General features: G+C 43.3%; 1 protein-coding gene across 1 annotated transcript in view; it reads right to left on the bottom strand.

Moving 5' to 3' along the window:
• The window catches only part of LOC124622337 (cytochrome P450 4C1-like), a 126057-nt gene that overhangs the window by 19408 nt on the left and 84049 nt on the right, over positions 1 to 22600 (bottom strand). The window contains exon 5 of the mRNA XM_047148014.1: positions 8797 to 9027. Within this exon, the coding sequence (XP_047003970.1) occupies positions 8797 to 9027 (231 nt within the window). The remainder of the gene's footprint in view (positions 1 to 8796; positions 9028 to 22600) is intronic.

Genomic DNA, 22600 nt, shown 5'->3' on the forward strand with positions numbered 1-22600 from the left:
TCTTTTTATTAGCCGTAATTCCGTAAATAAACACTTTTTCTTTAGTCTTAGTTGTAGAATAACATATTAAAATACTTTCTTATCTTTGTAAATCACCATGTATATCGCATGGTCGTAGGTCCATTGATCACATTGACCTTGACTGCAGCGAGGGTCGGAATGATTTTAACAGTCTGCTGATCTACCAGCAATGAGTATTTTTCAAGGATGGCACACTATTTTTCATTAATTGCCACCGTTCAATGTGCACCACAGCTTATCACAAGCCACATGAAAATATTTCGACAGGATTGAAACGGGTTATAACGCACTGTCATACTATGTACTTCTTTCTCCACGCACCTTCACCCTCAGATTGGCACAGTTCTATGTGTCACGGTGCCTGGGGGTCTCTGTCCTCGAATGCTAGCCAATAAGAGGCCAGAACAGGCAACGTATCCCTATAAGGGTATGCTCTTGACAGCCAGTGGTAGATGAAAAAACGAATTTCTCAGTCGTTCCACATGATCGTCCACGTACCCAGTGTTCCATGAGTTTATACCAATTGTGCTATGTTACAGTTTCAGTTTCCTGCATTAGTTGTCTTCCGATAATTGTCTCGCACTAAACTAAGGTGATATCTGAGACGTTTTAGATAGCAAAAGGCCAATTAGTCATATATGTTACACCTTTAAGCAAGGACAGATACGCAGTCAGCACATAAATAGGAAGGTGTCCACATGTAAGGACTATATGGGCTTCCAGAATCTTACAGAACATTGTGAGTAGGTACACTTCTAGTCTACAGAATTGTTAAGATGCAGTGAACCAGTAAACCAACGAAGATACTCCTCAGGCAAGTGGGTGGACTTATGGCTCTGACTTGGATGGGGCCAGAATGAAAAATAGTGGAGTAGAAAATTACAACACTATAGGGAAGTTTGACATTTGAGGGAAAAAATATGTTAGAGATATGTAAAACTGCATCAGTTGCGACAGTAAGGAATGATGAAAGAAACTGCAGGATAGCCCTAAATGTAGCGTTGAGAGAGTAAGGAAATGAATGGTGGCGGAATTAGCAACAGGTGGGGTCGGAGATCACAGAGGTGAGCCAGGGGGCTGAGCCTGACGCACAGCAGCGTGCACACTCTGTAAGAGCCAAAGTTCAGAGGACGATGAGTTCCTACCACTCAAATTCACTTCATGAGTTTAGTTTAAGGTCTATTCTGAAACGACGAGTAATGTGATAAGGAATGGAACTTGATCCCACCTGAACAAGTAAGTATGTCTATGCTATGTACAGGATATATGTTGTCACCTTTTCAGTAATACTTTATTGCTGATGACAAAATTGTGACGGCATAGTGCGCCGTATGTGGTTAGTATTATCTTCATGCTGTAAAACTGTTCGCCGGTCGTTGTGACCGAGCGGTTCTAGGCGCTATAGTCCGGAACCGCGCTGCTGCTAGGGTCGCAGGTTCGAATCCTGCCTCGGGCATGGATGTGTGTGATGTCCTTAGGTTAGTTAGGTTCAAGTAGTTCTAAGCCTAGGGGGCTGATGACCTCAGATGTTAAGTCCCATAGTGCTCAGAGCCATTTGAACCATTTTGAAATCTGTTCCGTGAACCATTTTCTAGACACTCAGTGTTCTAATATTTATATTTCGAGACTCACGTGACACATAAACTATGTTTTGAAGAGTGTTATTAGTATAAATAAGGTGAAGCTCTCGTTTTATATCAAGATAAAATTTCCATAAACTCCATAACTTCATGTAGAACGCTTAGGGAAGACATGTTCTGATACTATGGTTTTCCAAATTTGATCTTTGCGATATGGGATTCAGGTGCAGACTTTTGTAGTGATAATACCATTTTCAAAGGAAGACTTTGCCACTGAGTCTCCACACTAAATTGTCTTATCCCATATTTGATTTTGTGCTTGCCAGGACGCTTAACGGTTTGCGTCACAGATTTAAATTTTCTGCAACATTTCGATGTAATGAAAATGTTACAAGGGGAAAGCAAGCAGTGTGGATGTTGCATGGATCTGATGAATGGCTCATTTTCGTTATGTTTGTACTTCACGGTGCCCAAAAACAACTGGAGCGCTCAATATATACAAATACTAGGAGTAAAAAGCACACTCAGATAACCAGATCGCACGATACACGGACTTTTTCCCATTTATAGAAATTACATTGTTCTAAATTAAAGAAAGATATTTAAAATTAATAAATATTATAGCCACTATTGTTATTTTTATAATTTAGCGTAGCTATTAATTTGAAAACATCTGTAAAGTAGGTTTCCTATGTCTGATTTTCTATGACTGTAAAAAGTCGATATTTAAACAACAACTTCTGTGTACTATCAGATTGATCGCTTTAATATCTTTGTTCTTCTTGACCTAACATCTTTTGATATGCATTAATAATTCGACTCTGATCTGCGCTGTTATAAAATGATTGCTGGACTCTGTTGTAGAGCCTGTTCTGACCTTTTATAAATGATGTGGTTATAGTTGTTGCATATTCCTAAACAATTTTGAAGTGAAGATTTTGTACTTGAAGTTAATTAAAATGGCAAAAGCATACTCGGTGTCCTAATTGGAATAATAAAACCTGGTTCATACTTCATGGACACAAAGTACTCTTCCAGTGAGCCATATTTTTCACTGAGCCACACTTTCAGTGAGGAGCCACAAGAAACAGATAAGTGAAATATAATTTATCATGGCTCTATCTTCCTTCTCAGTGATTTATTAGCTGCACTTCAGTAACGTTTCAGTAGCTAAAAAGGTGTATTTCATTAGATATGTTTGAAATTCGAAAAATTTACATGGTTTTTCGTAAAAACAGAGAGGAGGGTCGCTACGTACTCTTCCTGTTATAGAGTGAGCAGGTAAGTCTGTTGGAAGGCTACCAGCAGCATTAAAATTAGGCTGAATTGCTGTGCACCCTGATTCCGTTCCTCACCCTAGCCTCACGTACCAACAGGACAGACAAGCGAAAAGCAGAAAGTGTTCAGTATTCATTATCACAATCTCCTGGACGAGACTGAAGCTTTTGATGCATCTTGCACAGAGCATACTATATTAACACCACCAATTCAGAGTTGATATGCTAACAAAATAAACTACTTTGTATTTGTGGAAGAAATTTTCAGTTTAGTAACATCTTCTTTCTTAAACATGCATCTTTGGTTTGAGAACTTTTGTGATTATGTATTGTGGATTTGCAAAATTATATCAAATATGTCATGCTAGTTGAGAAAGGAAACCACTTTTTTAAAAAATATCTCTTTCATGAAGACAGTATATATATATATATATATATATATATATATATATATATATATATATATATATATATATATACAGGGTGTTTCACAAATGACCAGTATATTTGAAACGGCAGTAAAAACTAAACGAGCAGCGATAGAAATACACCGTTTGTTGCAATATGCTTGGGACAACAGTACATTTTCAGGCAGACAAACTTTCGAAATTACGGTAGTTACAATTTTCAACAACAGATGGCGCTGCAAGTGATGTGCAAGATATAGAAGACAACGCAGTCTGTGGGTGCGCCATTCTGTACGTCGTCTTTCTGCTGTAAGCGTGTGCTGTTCACAACGTGCAAGTGTGCTGTAGACAACATGGTTTATTCCTTAGAACAGAGGATTTTTCTGGTGTTGGAATTCCATCGCCTAGAACACAGTGTTGTTGCAACAAGACGAAGTTTTCAACGGAGATTTAATGTAACCAAAGGACCGAAAAGCGATACAATAAAGGATCTATTTGAAAAATTTCAACGGACTGGGAACGTGACGGATGAACATGCTGGAAAGGTAGGGCGACCGCGTACGGCAACCGCAGAGGGCAACGCGCAGCTAGTGCAGCAGGTGATCCAACAGCGGCCTCAGGTTTCCGTTCGCCGTGTTGCAGCTGCGGTCCAAATGACGCCAACGTCCACGTATCGTCTCATGCGCCAGAGTTTACACCTCTATCCATACAAAATTCAAACGCGGCAACCCCTCAGCGCCGCTACCATTGCTGCACGAGAGACATTCGCTAAAGATATAGTGCACAGGATTGATGACGGCGATATGCATGTGGGCAGCATTTGGTTTACTGACGAAGCTTATTTTTACCTGGACGGCTTCGTCAATAAACAGAAGTGGCGCATGTGGGGAACCGAAAAGCCCCATGTTGCAGTCCCATCGTCCCTACATCCTCAAAAAGTACTGGTCTGGGCCGCCATTTCTTCCAAAGGAATCATTGGCCCATTTTTCAGATCCGAAACGATTACTGCATCACGCTATCTGGACATTCTTCGTGAATTTGTGGCGGTACAAACTGCCTTAGACGACACTGTGAACACCTCGTGGTTTATGCAAGATGGTGCCCGGCCACATCGCACGGCCGACGTCTTTAATTTCCTGAATGAATATTTCGATGATCGTGTGATTGCTTTGGGCTATCCGAAACATACAGGAGGCGGCGTGGATTGGCCTCCCTATTCGCCAGACATGAACCCCTGTGACTTCTTTCTGTGGGGACACTTGAAAGACCAGGTGTACCGCCAGAATCCAGAAACAATTGAACAGCTGAAGCAGTACATCTCATCTGCATGTGAAGCCATTCCGCCAGACACGTTGTCAAAGGTTTCGGGTAATTTCATTCAGAGACTACGCCATATTATTGCTACGCATGGTGGATATGTGGAAAATATCGTACTATAGAGTTTCCCAGACCGCAGCGCCATCTGTTGTTGACAATTGTAACTACTGAAATTTCGAAAGTTTGTCTGCCTGAAAATATACTGTTGTCCCAAGCATATTGCAACAAACGGTGTATTTCTATCGCTGCTCGTTTAGTTTTTATTGCCGTTTCAAATATACCGGTCATTTTTGAAACACCCTGTATATATATATGGTGTTACAAAAAGGTACGGCCAAACTTTCAGGAAACATTCCTCACGCACAAATAAAGAAAAGATGTTATGTGGACGTGTGTCCGGAAATGCTTAATTTCCATGTTAGAGCTCATTTTAGTTTTGTCAGTATGTACTGTACTTCCTCGATTCACCGCCATGATTTCATACGGGATACTCTCTACCTGTGCTGCTAGAACATGTCACTTTACAAGTACGACACAACTTGTGGTTCACGCACGATGGAGCTCCTGCACATTTCAGTCGAAGTGTTCGTACGCTTCTCAACAACAGATTCGGTGATCGATGGATTGGTAGAGGCGGACCAATTCCGTGGCCTCCACGCTCTCCTGACCTCAACCCTCTTGACTTTCATTTATGGGGGCATTTGAAAGCTCTTGTCTACGCAACCCCGGTCCCAAATGTAGAGACTCTTCGTGCTCGTGTCGTGGACGGCTGTGATACGCCATTTCCAGGGCTGCATCAGCGCATCAGGAATTCCATGCGACGCAGGGTGGATGCATGTATCCTCGCTAACAAAGTGTTTGAAGTCACGCTGGTACGTTCTGTTGCTGTGTGTTTCCATTCCATGATTAATGTGATTTGAAGAGAAGTAATAAAATGAGCTCCAACATGGAAAGTAGGCGTTTCAGGACACATGTCCACATAACAAGTCACCTAACGTTACCGCTGGATATATTCCGTAAACCACATCAAATACTGACGAACCGATTCCACAGACCGAACGTGAGGAGAGGGGCTGGTGTAATTGTTTAATACAAACCATACAAAAATGAACGGAAGTATATTTCTCAACACAAACCTAGGTTTTTTTAAATGGAACCACGTTAGTTTTGCTAGCACATCTGAACGTATAAACAAATACGTAATCAGTGCCGTTTGTTGCATTGTAAAATGTTAATTACATCCGGAGATATTGTAACCTAAAGTTGACGCTTGAAACCTCCGACGTTCAGTTGCGTGTTGTAACAAACACCGGCCACGGGTGTTTCATAGGACGTGGAGGACGCATAAATTGGCCAGCCCGTTCTCCTGATCTTACACCTCTGGACTTCTTTCTGTGGGGTACGTTAAAGGAGAATGTGTACCGTGATGTGCCTACAACCCCAGAGGATATGAAACAACGTATTGTGGCAGCCTGCGGCGACATTACACCAGATGTACTGCGGCGTGTACGACATTCATTACGCCAGAGATTGCAATTGTGTGCAGCAAATGATGGCCACCACATTGAACATCTATTGGCCTGACATGTCGGGACACACTCTATTCCACTCCGTAATTGAAAACGGAAACCACGTGTGTACGTGTACCTCACCCCTCATGGTAATGTACATGTGCGTCAGTGAAAAAGACCAATAAAAAGGTGTTAGCATGTGGACGTAATGTCCTGTTCCAGTCTCTTCTGTACCTAAGGTCCATCACCGTTCCCTTTGGATCCCTACGTAATTCGGTGCTCTCCGATACACACGATCAAACGGCGGAGGAGTGGTACTCTAATGTCAACTTTAGGTTACAATATCTCCGGATGTAATTAACATTTTACAATGCAACAAACGGCACTGATTACGTATTTGTTTATATGTTCAGATGTGCTAACAAAACTAACGGGGTTCCATTTAAAAAAACGTAGGTTTTTGTTAAAAAACATGCTTCCGTGCATTTTTGTATGGTTTGTATGAACCAATTACACTAGCCCCTCTCCTCACGTTCGGTCTGTGGAATCGATTCGTCAGTATTTGATGTGGTTTACGAAATATATCCAGCGGTAATGTTAGGTGACTCACCCTGTATATATATATGTAATGTGAAAGTTCGCAGGCTATTGCAGCCAGATGACGTTGAAACAAATGACAGCACTGTTAAATCATAGCCATCATATTAATGTGCTTAAAATGGGCAAATGTCAAGCACTCGAAAGACGTGAACTTTTCTGAGCTATGCTACGTAATATTTTCGGTAAAATAGAACTGACAAACAACAAGTACTTGAGGTTCGTCTTTTCTTGTACCTCCAATGAATACACATTTTATGATCACTAACAGGTTACTGATAAGTTAATCTTCACTACAATAAACACGTATCTTGACAAAAGAAAGAGTCTTTCTGCTTCTAAGTTTGTTGTTCTTATTTTAAGTGTTTCATTAGTAAACTCTATGTTACTAGGTCAAAGCGATAATTTCTCACGTTGCAGGGACAGTACTGATGATAGTGGAAAGATGGTTTTATTCACAGATTGTAACAAATTGCTCTTCATTAATGGAATCTACTGAGTAAAATAATTATCTGAGCAATGTAAAAAAAGTAATGTGTTTTTTCCTTTAAAAACATGCATTGTCAAGCTGAGAATTTTTCACCCTACCGATTTAGTTCGTAAGAGAATATTTTTTGTCTATGAAAAATGGAGAAAAATGGCAAGATGAAGAGCTATAAGGGAGAAAAGGTCGGAGGAAAAGAAGGATGAAGCGAATGAGTAGGACAACAAAGAGAAAAGGGGTAGGACGGGAACAAGAGATAAGACGAAAAACCAGGAGAAGTCTAAGAATACAGCAATAGTGAACGGAGATGTAAATGAGGACATAAGAGTGTAAATGATATAGGATAAGAATAGAATAACAAGATGAAGAAAAAAGACAAGAAAAGAAGTGGGAGAAGAAAGTAGAATGAAATGTGTAACAGACGGTAGAGAAATATAATGATGGGAGTGAAGGGAAGGAGGAGGGAGAAGAAGGAGGAAAGAACTGGGAGAGGAAAGAAAGGGAGGAGAAGAAGAAAGATCATGTGGGTAAGGGACGAAAACGAAGCAAAAAAGTAAGAGAAAATAATACTCAAAGAAGGCAGTATTATATGAAGGCAAGCTGAAAGAAAAAGATATAGAAAGAGGCAAATAAAGGTGATACTGAACCAAAGATTCAAAAGAAAGGAAGAAGAAAAAAAGGAGCAAAAGGAGAACTCAGGATGGAAGAAGAAAAAGAAGGTGAAAGATCAATATGAGGAAGAAGCTGCAGGGAATAAAGTAGAGGTGGGTGGGCTGGTAGAGGAAGATTTCGATGAATTGTCCGAGGAAAGCTGAAAGAGGTGTAGAACTAGGAGAGAGATAAGGATAAAGTGAAGGAGGAGGAAGAAAAGTGAATATGAAAGAAATGAGATGGAAATGGAGCAGAAACAGGAGCTGAAGAAATGAAGGAGAATGAGACAGAGAAAGAGTTGGATGAAGTGGTCGAGGGAAAATGAAGGGAAACTGGAAATATGAGTAGGACAATGTGATGCAAGAGAGAAAGTGATATGGATGAGGAAAAAGGAATGGAGGTCAGAAGATGTGGATAAAATGATGGGGAGTAAAACAATGGATGATGAGCAGGAGGAGGAAGAGTTGGATGAAGTGGTGAAGCAAGAATGAAAAAGAAGTAGAAATGATGCAGTGATAAGGTTAAAGTGAGAGAGGAGGAAGAGAAGTGTAGATGAAGATGAAAGTGCAGAAGGAATTAAGTTGGAAAAAACAGGTAGATGGGAGGAGAAGAAGACGAATGGGGATGAGGAGGAGGAGGCTACAGGTGTGGATGGAGTGTAAAGGGGCAAGGCTCAAAAATGGTTCAAATGGCTCTGAGCACTATGGGACTTAACAGCTGTGGTCATCAGTCCCCTAGAACTTAGAACTACTTAAACGTAGGACATCACACACATCCATGCCCGAGGCAGGATTCGAACCTGCGACCGTAGCAGTCGCGTGGTTCCGGACTGCGCGCCTAGAACCGCGAGACCACCGCGGCCGGCAAAGGGGCAAGGTAGTAGAGAATTAGCAGGAAGAGGAAAACAATGAGAAAATGGAGGACGGATGATTGTCTCTGCCTATGACTCACCTCTCCCTGAACCTCATCGAGTGGCATAGCAGTCTGATTGCCTGGCTTGAGAAGAGCTTCCAGCAGACGCTGGCGTGTCTTGGTAGGTCCATCCTCTGTGGCTGCCGACCCCATGGCGATGCACTTAAGGGCCCAGTCCTGCATAATTTTCACGAACTTGAACACACCACGTCCTTTGGAGGTCAGCTGCAGCAGGAACTTGTTCTGCATCCATGGCCGCAGTATCATCATCTGTAAAAACCATGTGGAACTCGTCAGTGCTAGTCTGCATCTAGGGGCAGGGACAGACAAAAGGCCACGAACACTAGTGTCTGTTAATCAAATCATATCGCCCAAATTATGAATACTGGTGAAACTCCCTAAATAAAATCAAGAATATAAGAGCCAAAATTTAATTCATGGTAAAAGTAAAAACATTAATTAAATGTATAAACAGTTACGTATCAGTTCCTGGTTGCTCCTATCTGTTAGTAGTGGTCGCTATTGTGAACGCTAATGTCAGTAATCCAGCTTCCGGGAAATGGGTACCATTCTCGAGCCTAGAGATGGTGGATCATCCTTCCCTTTATCTAGCTAAAAGCCTCCTGTTTGCAAAGGCAAGTGATTTCCAAAGAAACTCTAGTATTTGGCCATGCACTTTTGAAAAAGAAATTTCTCAGAGGACTGACAGAAAGAAGCATCTTTCAATAAGTAGTATGAGCATTGCTGGGACATAACCGAATGAAGTGCCTATACTGATGCGTCAAAACTTTTATGACCACCTGCTTCCTAGCTTGTTCATCCGTCTTTGCAACAAAATACATCACTGATTCTGTGTATCATGGATACGACAGTTAGTAGGCAGGTTTGTGTAAGCATGTAGCATTAGATGTCCACGCACAGGCCGTATAATACGCGTATAAAACGGACTGCTGAATGCATACACAGTGATGGCACCTGGTAGTGGTCCAGGTGAATTCCATAGGATTTACATCAGGTGAATGTGTTGCCGAACATCAATGAGAGTTCACTGTAATGCTCTTCAGACCACTGCAGCATGGTTCTGGCTCCGAGTCACGGACAATTGTGCTGCTGAAAGATGACATTGCCTTCATCGATGTTATCAGATATGAAGTGATGCAGGTGGTTCACAGTTGTCCGTATGTCTTTGATTACTACCACAAGTCCAATGCAAGAAGTGGAGAATATCTCTCATGGCATAATACTGCTCCTGCAAGCTTGCATACTTGGAGCGCTGCACATTTCGAGCCACTGTTCGTGCAGTTGACGGCAATTATGGAGACGGCCATCGATCTAGTGTAGCAAGAATTTGATTCACCCGAAGTGCCAGCATGTTTCCATTGATTGATGGTCGAAGACCGAAGGTCCCGTGCTCACAGCAAACATAACTGATGATGGCATTGGGTCAACATGTGAAATTCTAGGGATGGTCTGCTCTCGAGCTCCATTTTCAGCAACGTACAATGAATGGTGTGCTCCAAAACACTTCTACGTGCACCAGTTTTGTTCTCTTTCGTCAGAGATGCCACAGTTCACCATCTATCCTACATAATAGAGCAGATTCGTGTACGTCCAATCACTTAGCGCCCAGTGGTAGTTTCACTGTCCTTCTACGTCTTTCCATAGATGCCCATGACAGTAGCACGTGAACATTCGACCAACTTCCTCCATTTCCGATGCTCGTTCACAGGCTCTGTGCAGTAATAATCTGCCCTTTACCAAGGCCGTATATCTCAAATGGATTTCCCCATTTGCAGCCCATATCTTCGCTAGGGTGATCCCCCCTCTGTGTCTGCTCCGCTTTCATACTTTTGTTACCGCGTCACCTGTCCACAACGCCATCAGGCGGCATTGAACGCCGCAGTGGCCAGTATTCATAATATTTTTGCTTATCAGTCTATATTCCGCCTTAGAAACTGGTTAATCGAAAGGTCAGCAGCTTCAAATAATTTCGTGGAGAAATGTTAGTTGCTCACAAAGTCGGAGAGTCTGCTTACAGGCTTCGCAAAGGTAGGACGAAAGTCGTAGACCCTATGGAGCAGAGCTGTGGTTTAAAAATTTAAGGCTGTATGAAGTCGGGAATGAGTGGTAAACATCAGTGTTGTTTTTTCCGCGTTTTGTAACAAAAAAACAGAGCGACTGGTAATCATCACTGTTGTTGTTTTCCGCTTTTTGTAAGAAACAGAACGAGGTAATGAGCTAGCATTTGCTAGATAGACAAAGCTTTCATACTAGAAGACGCAGAAAACAGTTAGCCGGAGGTAGTGTTTGGTAACAGCAAGGCAGACTTGGTGAGGTCTTCAGAAGACAGTAAATTCAGTTTTTTCCAGTGGAAACTTGTAGCGTTTCCGTGCGTGCACTTCTCTCCTTTAACAATAGATTGTCATTATAAGGAAACATCCCCCTCCCCCCCCCCCCCCCAATACAATGATAGAAAAAAATCCCAACATAAAAATAATTAATATAGACTTTTTAAATTTTGGGAATAAATTATCCAGGTAACATATTTAAGACTTTAACACTGCAAAACCACAGGTAAATAAAGCGCGAGCTAAGCCATTGCAAATGTGGAATGCTGGTACATTAATAACCGGTGTAACCACCAGAATGCAAACATGGAAACGTGTATGCATTGGGTTGTACAGGTGCCGGATGTCAGTTCGTGGGATGGAGTTCCATTCCTGTTGGACTTGGTTGGTCAGTACAGGGATGGTTGATGCTGTTTGTGGATGATGCTGCAGTTATAGCCCGATGGTGTGCCGTATGTGCTCGACTGGGGACAGAGCTGGTGGTAGAGCGGACAAAGGCAAAATGTCGACACTATGTATAGCATGTTGAGTTACGACAGCGGCACGTGGGCCGGCATTATCCTGTTCTAAAACACCCCTGGAATGATGTTAATTAATGCCAGCATGACAGGTCAAACCACGGGACTCACGCACAGGTCTTGCAGTCAGGGTGCTTGCAATAACCATGAGAGTGCTCCAGCCACCACACGAAATCGCATCCCAGACCATAACTACACATGCAGGATCAGTGCGCCTAGCACACAGACAGGTTGGTCGCAAGCCTTCAACAGACCAACACACAGCCATCACGAGCAACGAGGCAGAACCAGGTTTCATCAGAAAACAAAACAGACCTCCTCGCTGTCCACCAATCAGCTCTTGTTTGACACCATTGAAGTCGCGGAGGGTTTGGCGTCAGTAAAATGCATACTACAGGACGTATGACTCGGAGCTGTCCTTGAAGTAACCGATTTGTAACAGTTTGTTGTGTCACTGGAGTACCAGGTGCTGTTCAGATTGCTGCTGCCACGTCGGAGTTGCTGCACTACTCCGGACAAAGGTCGGACCCCAAGACTTTTGTCATCTTAGTGTACCACGTTTGTATTTGAAATATGCGGTCCTCGATATGCATTGAAACAGTTCGAGTTGTGCGCACTGGAAACCTTCCACCCTGCAGCCACGTGACTCTGCTGGCTGCAAGTCGTATTTTCAGATTCAATTTCCGAAGTATTGGCCTACGATATGCACAGTAATACGTCTACAGTTTAGCTTCCTCGTCTGCGGTATGTGTCTAAACCGTATATGCAACACCGAAACTAGAGTCTCAAAATAACGACCACGAATATTCACTCCGACTGTTGCGTGCGACACTGAATTTTCGCTTCTTACTCGTTCGCTCCTATTGCTATGTCGACATTACCATGCGACTCTCTTTAACTCGACTTTTCTCCCATAACATTACACGCATTCACTGTTCAAATTCTTACGTGAAAGTATAGTTTTACATTCTTATGTTTGTGTAAAAATTGTGTAAATCACAAGTAAATAACGTGGGTCCTGGGTTTTTCTGGGCATAAACAACGTTCAAATTCGTTACAGACGACAGCCGCCGATATTTCGAGAGGTGAGCACGCTGCCATTTTCAAGGCAAAAGTGCCGACGATGTGACCCAGTTGTACACCTGTAATTAATTTGAGCATCCTATGTGCCGGGAGACACCCAGGTCCTGCATCATTTACTACAGGGAGCAAATGTATCCTTGCTTGCGGAGGTGGGATAAACTTCCCAGTAGCACAGTAAGAGTACAATGCGCGTTGTTGCATTTGTTGGGGTGTCTTCATCAAAATACTGTTCCAAACTTTGCTAAAGTTGTACACCACATTAATTCTCCTGCCCCCCACCCCCCGTCTCTTGTTCGTGAAAGGATCTATTACACTCACCGGCAGTTGGCTGGTGGGCTCTGAGCACTATGGGACTTAACTTCTAAGGTCATCAGTCCCCTAGAACTTAGAACTACTTAAACCTAACTAGCCTAAGGACATCACACACATCCATGCCCGAGGCAGGATTCGAACCTGCGACCGTAGAGGTCGCGCGGTTCCAGACTGTAGCGCCTTTAACCGCTTGGCCACACCGGCCGGCCCGGCAGTTGGATATTGTTTACATGACACTGTTTCGGCATCATTTAATGATTACTTCAAAAACTTCAGCTTTTTCTTGGGATTGGCTGGACGGTGCAGTTTGACTGGGAATTTCATTTTATAACTTTCCGGCATTTTGTGAAGTTTGAACGTTTCTGTGACTCGCCATCTAATCTTGTATCTGGAGAAACCTGTGATAAATCTCACGGAGGAGGGTCTTGACGACACAGCTTCATCCGTGTTACGGAAGAGCTTAAATTTTGCAACGACTCCCAAGTGCTTGCCGTTGGATGGTTTTTATTAGTTTTATTGAAGAGGCTGTTTTTAAACTACCTTCTAATGTTGCAGAGGAGGTAAGGAGGGAGCCATGTCGTATGCTGGCTGGGGCGCGTCCGCTCGAGTGTAATGTGACGGCGGCTGAGAGGGCTGCCTCACGTTCACTTCAACTTGATCCGGATACTGTTATTTTACCCAAGGTCTAGCGTAATGCTACAGTTGTTTTCGAAAAACAGCATTACATCCGAAAGATGCAATGTTTGCTGTCTGACTCAGCGCATCGCAGGACCGGTGCTGACACACAAAAATTGTTAGAAAAAACTAACAAGCTCCTGAAGAAAAGCTCATTGTCACAGGAGACTATCGTCATAATTCTTATTGTGCTCTTCTCTCTATGTTATAAGGCTTTCTAAAGGTCACGAGGAAGGGTCCCTCTTAGGCTGATTGCGAGTAATGTAGATGCTTCGACACAGCGTGTAGCAAAACACCTCGCTATCCTGTTGAGCCCATTAGTAGGTCAGTGTGAGAGTCACATTAAGAAATAATCGAATTGCTCATGTAGATTAGAGACAATGCGTCTGAAATGACAGTGATATTCTAGTAACTTTTAATGTGGTCTCTCTCTTCTCTCGTGTTCCTCTGGTTCGTTACGTTTAACTGAGGTGAGGTTTGTTGTACTCGTATTAACGTACCCACTTCGGTATGTCTTGACTTCGACTTACTTTCTATTGAATGACAAGTACTCTGAGCAGTCAGGTGGAGTTGCGATGGATAGCCGCTTGCCTCCTGTTATTGCCAATTTGTTTACGGCAGACTTCGAGGAAAGTACCTTGGAGTCAGCGGCTTTGGAACCTACGTGTATGTTCAGATATGTAAACGATGCTGTTGTTGTTTGGCCTCATCGCAGATACAATCTGAACGACCACTGAAAACACCTTGAGACGTAGCAAATGGGGATCCAATCCATTCATATTTCCCACTCCCAAGGTCAGCTAAAACTTTTTTGCTTTTCGTTTCTCATTCTATGTCTAATGCAGTTGCACACATAATATGTAATCAGCACAGTAACATGTAAAATTTTATTTAGACATAATCTGTATTAAACATGTGTCTGTTGTTTACATTAATGTTCATGAGTCTAATGGTGCAGTTGCTTCCACTTGAAGCCTGAATAATTAAAAGTGACAAAATGGTTCAAATGGCTCTGAGCACTGTGGGACTTAACATCTTAGGTCATCAGTCCCCTAGGACTTAGAACTACTCAAGCCTAACTGACCTAAGGACATCACACACATCCATGCCCGAGGCAGGATTCGAACCTGCGACCGTATCAGTCCCGCGGTTCCGGACTGCAGCGCCTAGAACCGCACGGCCACCGCGGCCGGCTTAAAAGTGACAGCTACTAAACTTACGACATCATATAATGGGAAAAACACTGTGAACAAATAAGCAGCAGAGGAGTTATTGTCAAAACGCATTCGGAAGCAGACGCTCCCAACGTTTCGAGCACATATTTCGAATCATCTGACGTTAATTAGCTTATGAAATATTGACATTGAAAGCTTGGACGCCCAAAATTTCAATCTCCTGTTTTGCTTTAATGACTGCAAGATTCTGAATTTTGAGAACATAATTTTAGTGCAGTATTTTTTCTAAATCAGAAAACACCTCTCGGTAATTAATCTAGTCAGTAATTAAGATGACGAAAAATTTAGAAACATAAAATATTTACTTTAAGATGCATCCCGTACTCGTAAACTGGTGATTACACAAAGCGCATAAGAATAATATTCTACAGAGTTTTGTGAATTACTAATCTGAAACATTTTTCATAAACCAAATAATAGCGCAGTCTTAGAGTCTATGCAAAATCGTAAAATGTAATTTAGCCAAATTTCAAAGCATTATGTACATTCGTGTTCATGTGCTTGTCTCCCCTGAAAACCATTTAACTCTTGCAATATTCGATGCTTTTTTTAAAAAAAACTGCGGTATGCTTCCAGGAGCTCTTCTGTTTCAGCAGCGCTAATTGTCAGCTTTACATTACAAATGTTTACAAACTTTAACTTAAGAGCAGTTACTTGTGTAAGGTTGTTATCATTATCATTCTTTTAAAAAAGATTTAGAATTGTTACAGCCAACTACAAAGTAGAATTTATATTAACTTGGTTTACGCAATAACATTAAAGGAAGTAGACGTGTGACACCCCGTGAGTGTCAAATGCCGTTTGTGAATGAGACGGATGTTGAACCTCCAGCGCAAGGCACTATAACGATTCCGTAATGTGATTCATACTGCACAGCTGTTTTACAAATTAAGGGATGTATATAGTTTAATAACTAGCAAGGTTGTCACAACGAAATTACCCAGTATGGAAAGCTACGTGATCTTAAGACTACGATTGTCAAGCCAAAACCCTTTTGTTCTCGCAGTAGTACAAAGCAATATGTTTACTTTTCCTATTAAGCACCATGAAACCTGAATAGAAACACAAAGAAGATGGATTCAAAATTTGCTCTGGACTGACGTTCAGAGCTTTATTTATGGAATAACAAACATGCAAGATTACTGTGCATATGCCTCGCGTTGTATTCACACAAAGTGAGAATTTCTGCCAAAAGAAAGATAGGAGCGGAATAAATCACCGATTAAATTGTATTGCTTCTTATAATACAACCGATCGAATATCTGCTACAGGTGTTGCTGCGAATCTAAACTTGAGTCACGCGTCAGCAAACACATACAAACTAGAGCGCTGCATTACACAAACATTAAAATGGTTCGTCAACGCTGTACAATCTTGACAATAGGCAGGTGAATTAACACAGCCACACTCCCGGTGAAGACAGTTGACATAAAATGCACGAGATGAAGAGAAAGGGCTTCCACCGATCAGGAAAAAATAAAGAAAAAATGCTACAGTATAGAACAGAAGACAACTGGAAGAAACAAGAAATTAGACGATAAAAAATGAGACTTCTAAACGAAGATAATAATTACACTGAAGTCCCCGACATCTTGGACACCAAAAAAGGCGGGACACGGTTCTTCACAGGATGTGTTATGACCCCAGGCGCCAGGCCAGTGCACGCTGTGCAAAGTGTTCCCATGCTGACTACAAAGACGGTAATGAGTTCTTGTGCCAAAGCGCTCCATTCCCCCCATCCACCCCCCCCCCCCCCACGGGTGCCGGATGGTCACTGGTGCATGTGGATGTGCCGCAGTACGTCGACCCAAAGCATCCCACATGTGCTCAATGGAACTGGAGTCGAGGTAGATCAGGAGGAGAGTCCATTTGCCGAATACCCTCTCTTTCCAAGAGCTTGTCAGCCTGCGCTGTTCGATGCGATCGTGTGATTGCGCATGGTAATCCTCAAAAATTTCGGCATAGCCGATCGCACCTCTCAAATGACGCACATTGGTTTCATAAAGACGAAGTCAGGTGCGAATGCACTTTTGAAGAGGCACCGTAACACCTCTACCACCAAAACAATGATGTTCAACACTGTCCCTGTGTGCATTGCGTGTTCGCACCTCTCGCCGTATGAGGGTACGTCCGGAATCACTACTCAGACAGAATCCGCTTCCATCCGGGAAGAGCGCGCGACCCCTACTCCTCTTTGGTCCCGTCCCTATGCTTTCAGCAACCAGTCAACGCTATTATTACTTCATCCACACGAGTGTGTTTCCGCGGTTCATTTGGTCCTGATGTCCGAACAGCGGATATGCATGAGCTCTTGGAACTAGAGGATGTTCGCCGAATATAATGGCGTGCCCTTTCCTGTGCATTAAATCCCATGGACCACGTGTGGGGTGCGTCCAGATGCCCCAACGACGATGCACCACATCACGCAGGCTGATGCAGCAATGGGACACCCTACCACAAGAGCCCCTTACCAACCTTGCGGCCACCAGAGAGCATCGTGTAGAGCAGGCTGTTCCAGCTCGTCGGCTCCGTTGTGAGCCGCGGAGCGCTCCCTGCTCCAGGGAGCCGCGTCGCTCGCTGTGACCAGTCAAGTGGGCCGGCACGCCGGCACGTGGAACGGCTGGCTGAGGCAGGCGCCAAGGAAAGCGTTTTGAGGTGCCAGCTGCGTCTTACAAGATCGACAACCTCATACTCCTAGCTGCTAGGACGTGGTGACATGCTACTCCAGGAAATACGATGTTCAGGAAATAAATAAGAAATTGGGCCTCTGTAGTTTGACATTTTCTTTTCATTACAAGATCGGAAATATCAGGCGTCAAATCGTTCGCAGCGTTAATGCGGAGGATGACCTTCATTGTTGCATCCTGAAGAAACAATAGTTCCTTTCTTTTTACTCTTTTCATAGCTGAGAAAAACTTCTGACAACAATATGTAGATCCAAACATGCACATGATCTCAGCGGCATTGTTGTGAAGCTTGGGAAATGTTTTTTGCTTTAATGAACGATACCATCGAGACAAATCCAACGTGTTGTAGTACCTCTCTTTCAACAAAGTTGAATTTTGCAAATCAATAATCTCCAATTGAAGTGGCGATGACAAGTCATTGGGGGAAACTGAAAAAGGAGTGCTTAAAGGCTCAAGTTGCATTCCCAAACTAGTGAGGTCTCCGAATCGTGTTTCAAACAACGTGATGCGCTGCTTTAACTTTGCTCGGTGATCGCCGAAAGTAGTATCTTCAGGTAGTTTTAAAGAAGCAAGACGATTGAAAAACGTGAAATGTCCATTGCTTATCTGCCTCTCAAATAAACGTAACTTTTCCATGAACTCTTTGATCTGGTCGTGCATGTCAACGATTAGCTGCCCTTTTCCCTGCAATGACAGATTTAAATTATTCAGATGCGTAGTTATGTCAGCTAGGTCTGATATTCATTTGATATCTTTCAGACAACGCATTTCTCCCCCTTTCATGTCGGGGAAAAAAGGGATATTTCCTCACGAATGGCAAAGAAAACATCAAGAACTTTTCCCCGACCTAGCCAACATACTGTGGTAAGGTATATCCACATACTCCGCCTCCATATCTTTCAGGAATCCTTTGAATTGGCGATCATTTATAGCGTGATACCGCACAAAATTCACACACTTAACGACATCTTTCATTACGCCATCTAGCTCTGCTGTTTCAGCACAAAATGCCTCTTGGTGAATAAAACAATGAAGAGTCAAAATGTCTTTCCCGAATTCGTCCCTGAGTTTATTTTTCAAACGAGAAGCAAAGCCTTCGTGACGCCCCATCATTTGTGGTGCACCGTCTGTCGCTACAGAATGGAGCTTATGCCAGGGAAAATTCATATTTACTACTGATTCACAAACAGCTTCAAAATATGTCACGTCCTGTTGCGGTGTAATCGAGTGGTACCACATCCAAGAGTTCTTCAGTTACTTGCAGCTCCATGTCGACACCACGCACAAAGACTGCAAGCTGAGCACAATCCGATATCACGGTGCTTTCGTCAAGCGCTAGCGAAAATGCAACAAAGCTGTCCGCCATTTTCCTGAGCTGTGTCTCTAGATCCGCTGCCATGTCCAGGATTCGACGAGATATTCTTTGCTTCGACAGGCCAATAGCCTCCACCTCCCTTGGAAAGAAAACATTCTGCAACTGCTACCATGCACGATTTTACGAGTGGTCCCACCGAAAACGGTTTGCCACTCGTCGCAATGATGTGAGCGACCCTGTAGCTTGCTCGAATTGCAGATTCAGTAGTGTTTTCTCCGCTCTCATTCACCTGAAAATTATAAACGCATTACAGAACACGAACTATGTTGCGTGTTTTCATACCCTCCGTATTACGAAACCGTTTTTAAACTTACGTCTCCTGGTATGTCATTCTTCAGCCTGGCTACCAGTTCTCTGCGTGCAACGCCTACTACCTGATCGTAGTGCGCTGCGTGAAGACGTGTATAATGTTGTATATTGTACCTCTTCGCAGAATTAAATACTTTATGACATACAAGACACTACAGACGACCATCCCTCGCAATGAATAGAAAGGTATCCTCCAATGGAGGTACAGGGCTCCGGCGGCTAGTCATAGCTGTCATTGAACACGGATTATTGCGTCAGTTGCGGTGAGTTCCCTTTCCCCCCTCCATGGGGGCTCCGAGCTGCCGCAGTGAGCGCTCCGCCTCCCTGGAGCTCGGTTGGAACAGCCTGGTGTAGAGCATGCACTGCCGATCATGGCGATGGCGCACAGTGTTACAGGCCATGTCCAACCTTTTGTTAGTAGAGGGGACCTCCATAAATAATGGTGACTTCTGTGTATTATTGTCTTCGAATAAAACTGTCGTTCTCTCTGTGCACGTACCAAGATCATCGAGCTGTGTTGGGACCACTCTATACACGCTGATTTATTCTACCACGTGCAAACTTTACGGATTCATCGATGAAAGGATACGGAACAAAAAAGTTCTAGTGAACTCATGTCCGGAAACGCGTGGTACCCATGCTAGATACCATTAATTCACTCACATGTTGTTGCAGAGACTGCAGTCTTAATACATCCTGTACCATGCAGACGCAATTACTGCATGTCTTGAAAATGGTTTCCATGTGCGTCAACTGATGCGTGTACGTGCCGTAGCATGTTCTGTCTCAGACGTTCACACCAGCCAGGCTGCATCAGAAGAGTGTCAAACGCAGCATTAATAAGCTGCTACAGTGTCTCCACAACTGGATGGTCTCTGCATACATGATATTTTTGAGATGGCCCCATAACCAGAAATCTAACGGGTTGAGATCCGGTGAACGAGCAGGCCATGCAACTGGACCCCCTCGTCTGAGCCATCGAGCGCAGAAGACACAACTGAGATGCGTCTGGACGTTAAAGGGGATATAATTTGCTTTGATTTATTGATAATTTACACACCTGTTGGCTTACATTTTATAACAGGTCATTCATTTTACGGCTTTTCGTGTGGATAACACAACACTTTCCCTGTTACAAACGGCAATTATTGTTTTCGGTAGTTAGAATGGCAGTAATAATAAATTAAAGATAGATTAGAAAATGCAAAAGAACACAAAAATATTCAAATTCTAAGGAACTATGATGACAGGAAAGACTTAGACAGAAAGAGAGAGACAGAGAGAGAGAGAGAGAGAGAGAGAGAGAGAGAGAGAGAAATGTTACCCTATCTGAGCCAGCCTGGCCTGACAGCCTCAGAACTACTTCGAGCCTTGCAGTCCTGGTTCGCTAAAGTTTAATTTACAGATTAATATTACCAAACTCTGTTTACAAAAACGATAACTATTATGTACATTGGTGTGTAAAGTATGTAATTTTTTGGGATTATTAATTATCTTTCAGTTCATATATTACGTGTCTTGAATTTTACCTATTACGTTGCTTTTATACTAAGTATTCAGTTACAAGTGTTACAACCCAACAGCGGTATAATGACCGCGAGATGGATATGCCTGCTTTTTATACTTAAGCTATCACTCGTTTACAGCGTTGATGGCATTACATTGTTTATTCTACTACAGTTTAATCATTCTAGATGTTGTGTAAGGTTGTCTGCAGTACGCGTTGGTGAAAGTATTTGCTGTTTGTTGCAGTGTTCTGTCACGTGGCCGCATCTGTCTGTATTCGTCATGTAATGTTCTTGAGACGTCATCATCGATTTTATTGATTATTACCCACTCATCTTTATCTCTTGTTGACCGTATCAAGTTATTGTTGCACTGCGTGGGTGTCTGTTGTGTTGTTCTGTATCGGTGACAGTGAAAAAAGATGTGTTCTGGGGATCTATGTTCTCCACAGGTACAAGTTGTTATATCCTAGCCAGTAATGCCACCCGAGCCCGCTGCCAAAAGGTTGGCAGCATCAAAGTCCGGACGCCGTCCGCATAAGCAGCGCCAGCGAGACAGCAAATCGCCGCAAGTCTGCGCGCGCCACCGCTGGCTTCTGGCTTCTTAAGCGCTGGAGTCGCGAGCGCTAGGACAGTTCTGTATTCGCCGCTCAGTTGTATACTCGCCACCGAATTGTGTACTTGCTAGTCAGTTGTGTGTTCATCGCGGCAGAGTTGTTGTTTGTCGTCAGCCGACGCTGACCTAGCCGCTCCGACTCGAACTAGACAGATCTCTGTAGACACGGAGTTCACTATTGTGTTTCTGTATCTTCGTCAATAAAGATAAGTACCGACTTTTATTTAATCAGAGTGTTTGGGTTTTAATCTTTCTGTTTACTGTTCCAGCGGATCGGTCGGCCCGCTATTAAAAGTGTGTCGGTGACTTCGTAAGCCGTTTCTACAGCGAATTGTTTGTCGCTACGAACACCGCCACAAAACAAGTAGCAGTCTGTCTGCAGCCTATGCAGTATAAGTACGCCTCCCGGGGTTGATATGGCTCAGTCTCAGACGTGCCTTCATGTCCAGGAAGAAATGATATACTCTACAGCCCTTATCACTTAACCCCCATTCCCTTTGCCAGGTATCCATCCGCCATTTAACGAGTTGGCGATTCTCTTTGATGTTCTGCCTGGTTATCTCGATTACCTTATCCCGTCTCCCCCTCCTCAGCCAGTCCATTGCAGCCCAAAACCGAATTGTTATGTAGATAAGCAAGGTTTCAAGCACCACACGCAGTGATTCCACTGGCACAATGTTGAAAGCTCCTGACTGCCTTACCAGGTCTCTTCTCTGCCCTCGACGCACGGGTCCTATTCGGCACCAGACGTACTCGGTGGGCCCTCGCACTGGCTGCAAAACAGACTTCAGACTCAAAGAGCACACAATGGTAAGTTCTCGATGTGTGTCATGGTTCCCTAAAGAGTGTTATGTTGAGTCTGGCCAGCTTGTGCATGCTCTTGGCAGCCCTGTCAGTCGTTGTTCTGATGTGTTCGTCAGAGGACAGTCGTTCGTCGAGTAGCACACCAAGATATCGTGTTTACCGTTTTCTGCGTACGCCAATGTCGTGTAGTTTTATGGTTGGATTACTTTGTAGCTTTCCTTTGAGCAGTATATAAACTGTTTTGTGTAGAGCCATCTAAAGTTTGTTATGTTTGCACCACTGGCTGATGCTTGCAAGTAGCTGTGTTGACCAAGTTGCGCACCAATGCGCTGAGATTCCACCAGGATGTCGTCTACGTATGCTATCGCCCCGTTGA

Source organism: Schistocerca americana, chromosome 7 (assembly GCF_021461395.2).
Source record: "Schistocerca americana isolate TAMUIC-IGC-003095 chromosome 7, iqSchAmer2.1, whole genome shotgun sequence".
Classification (NCBI taxonomy): Eukaryota; Metazoa; Arthropoda; class Insecta; order Orthoptera; family Acrididae; genus Schistocerca; species Schistocerca americana.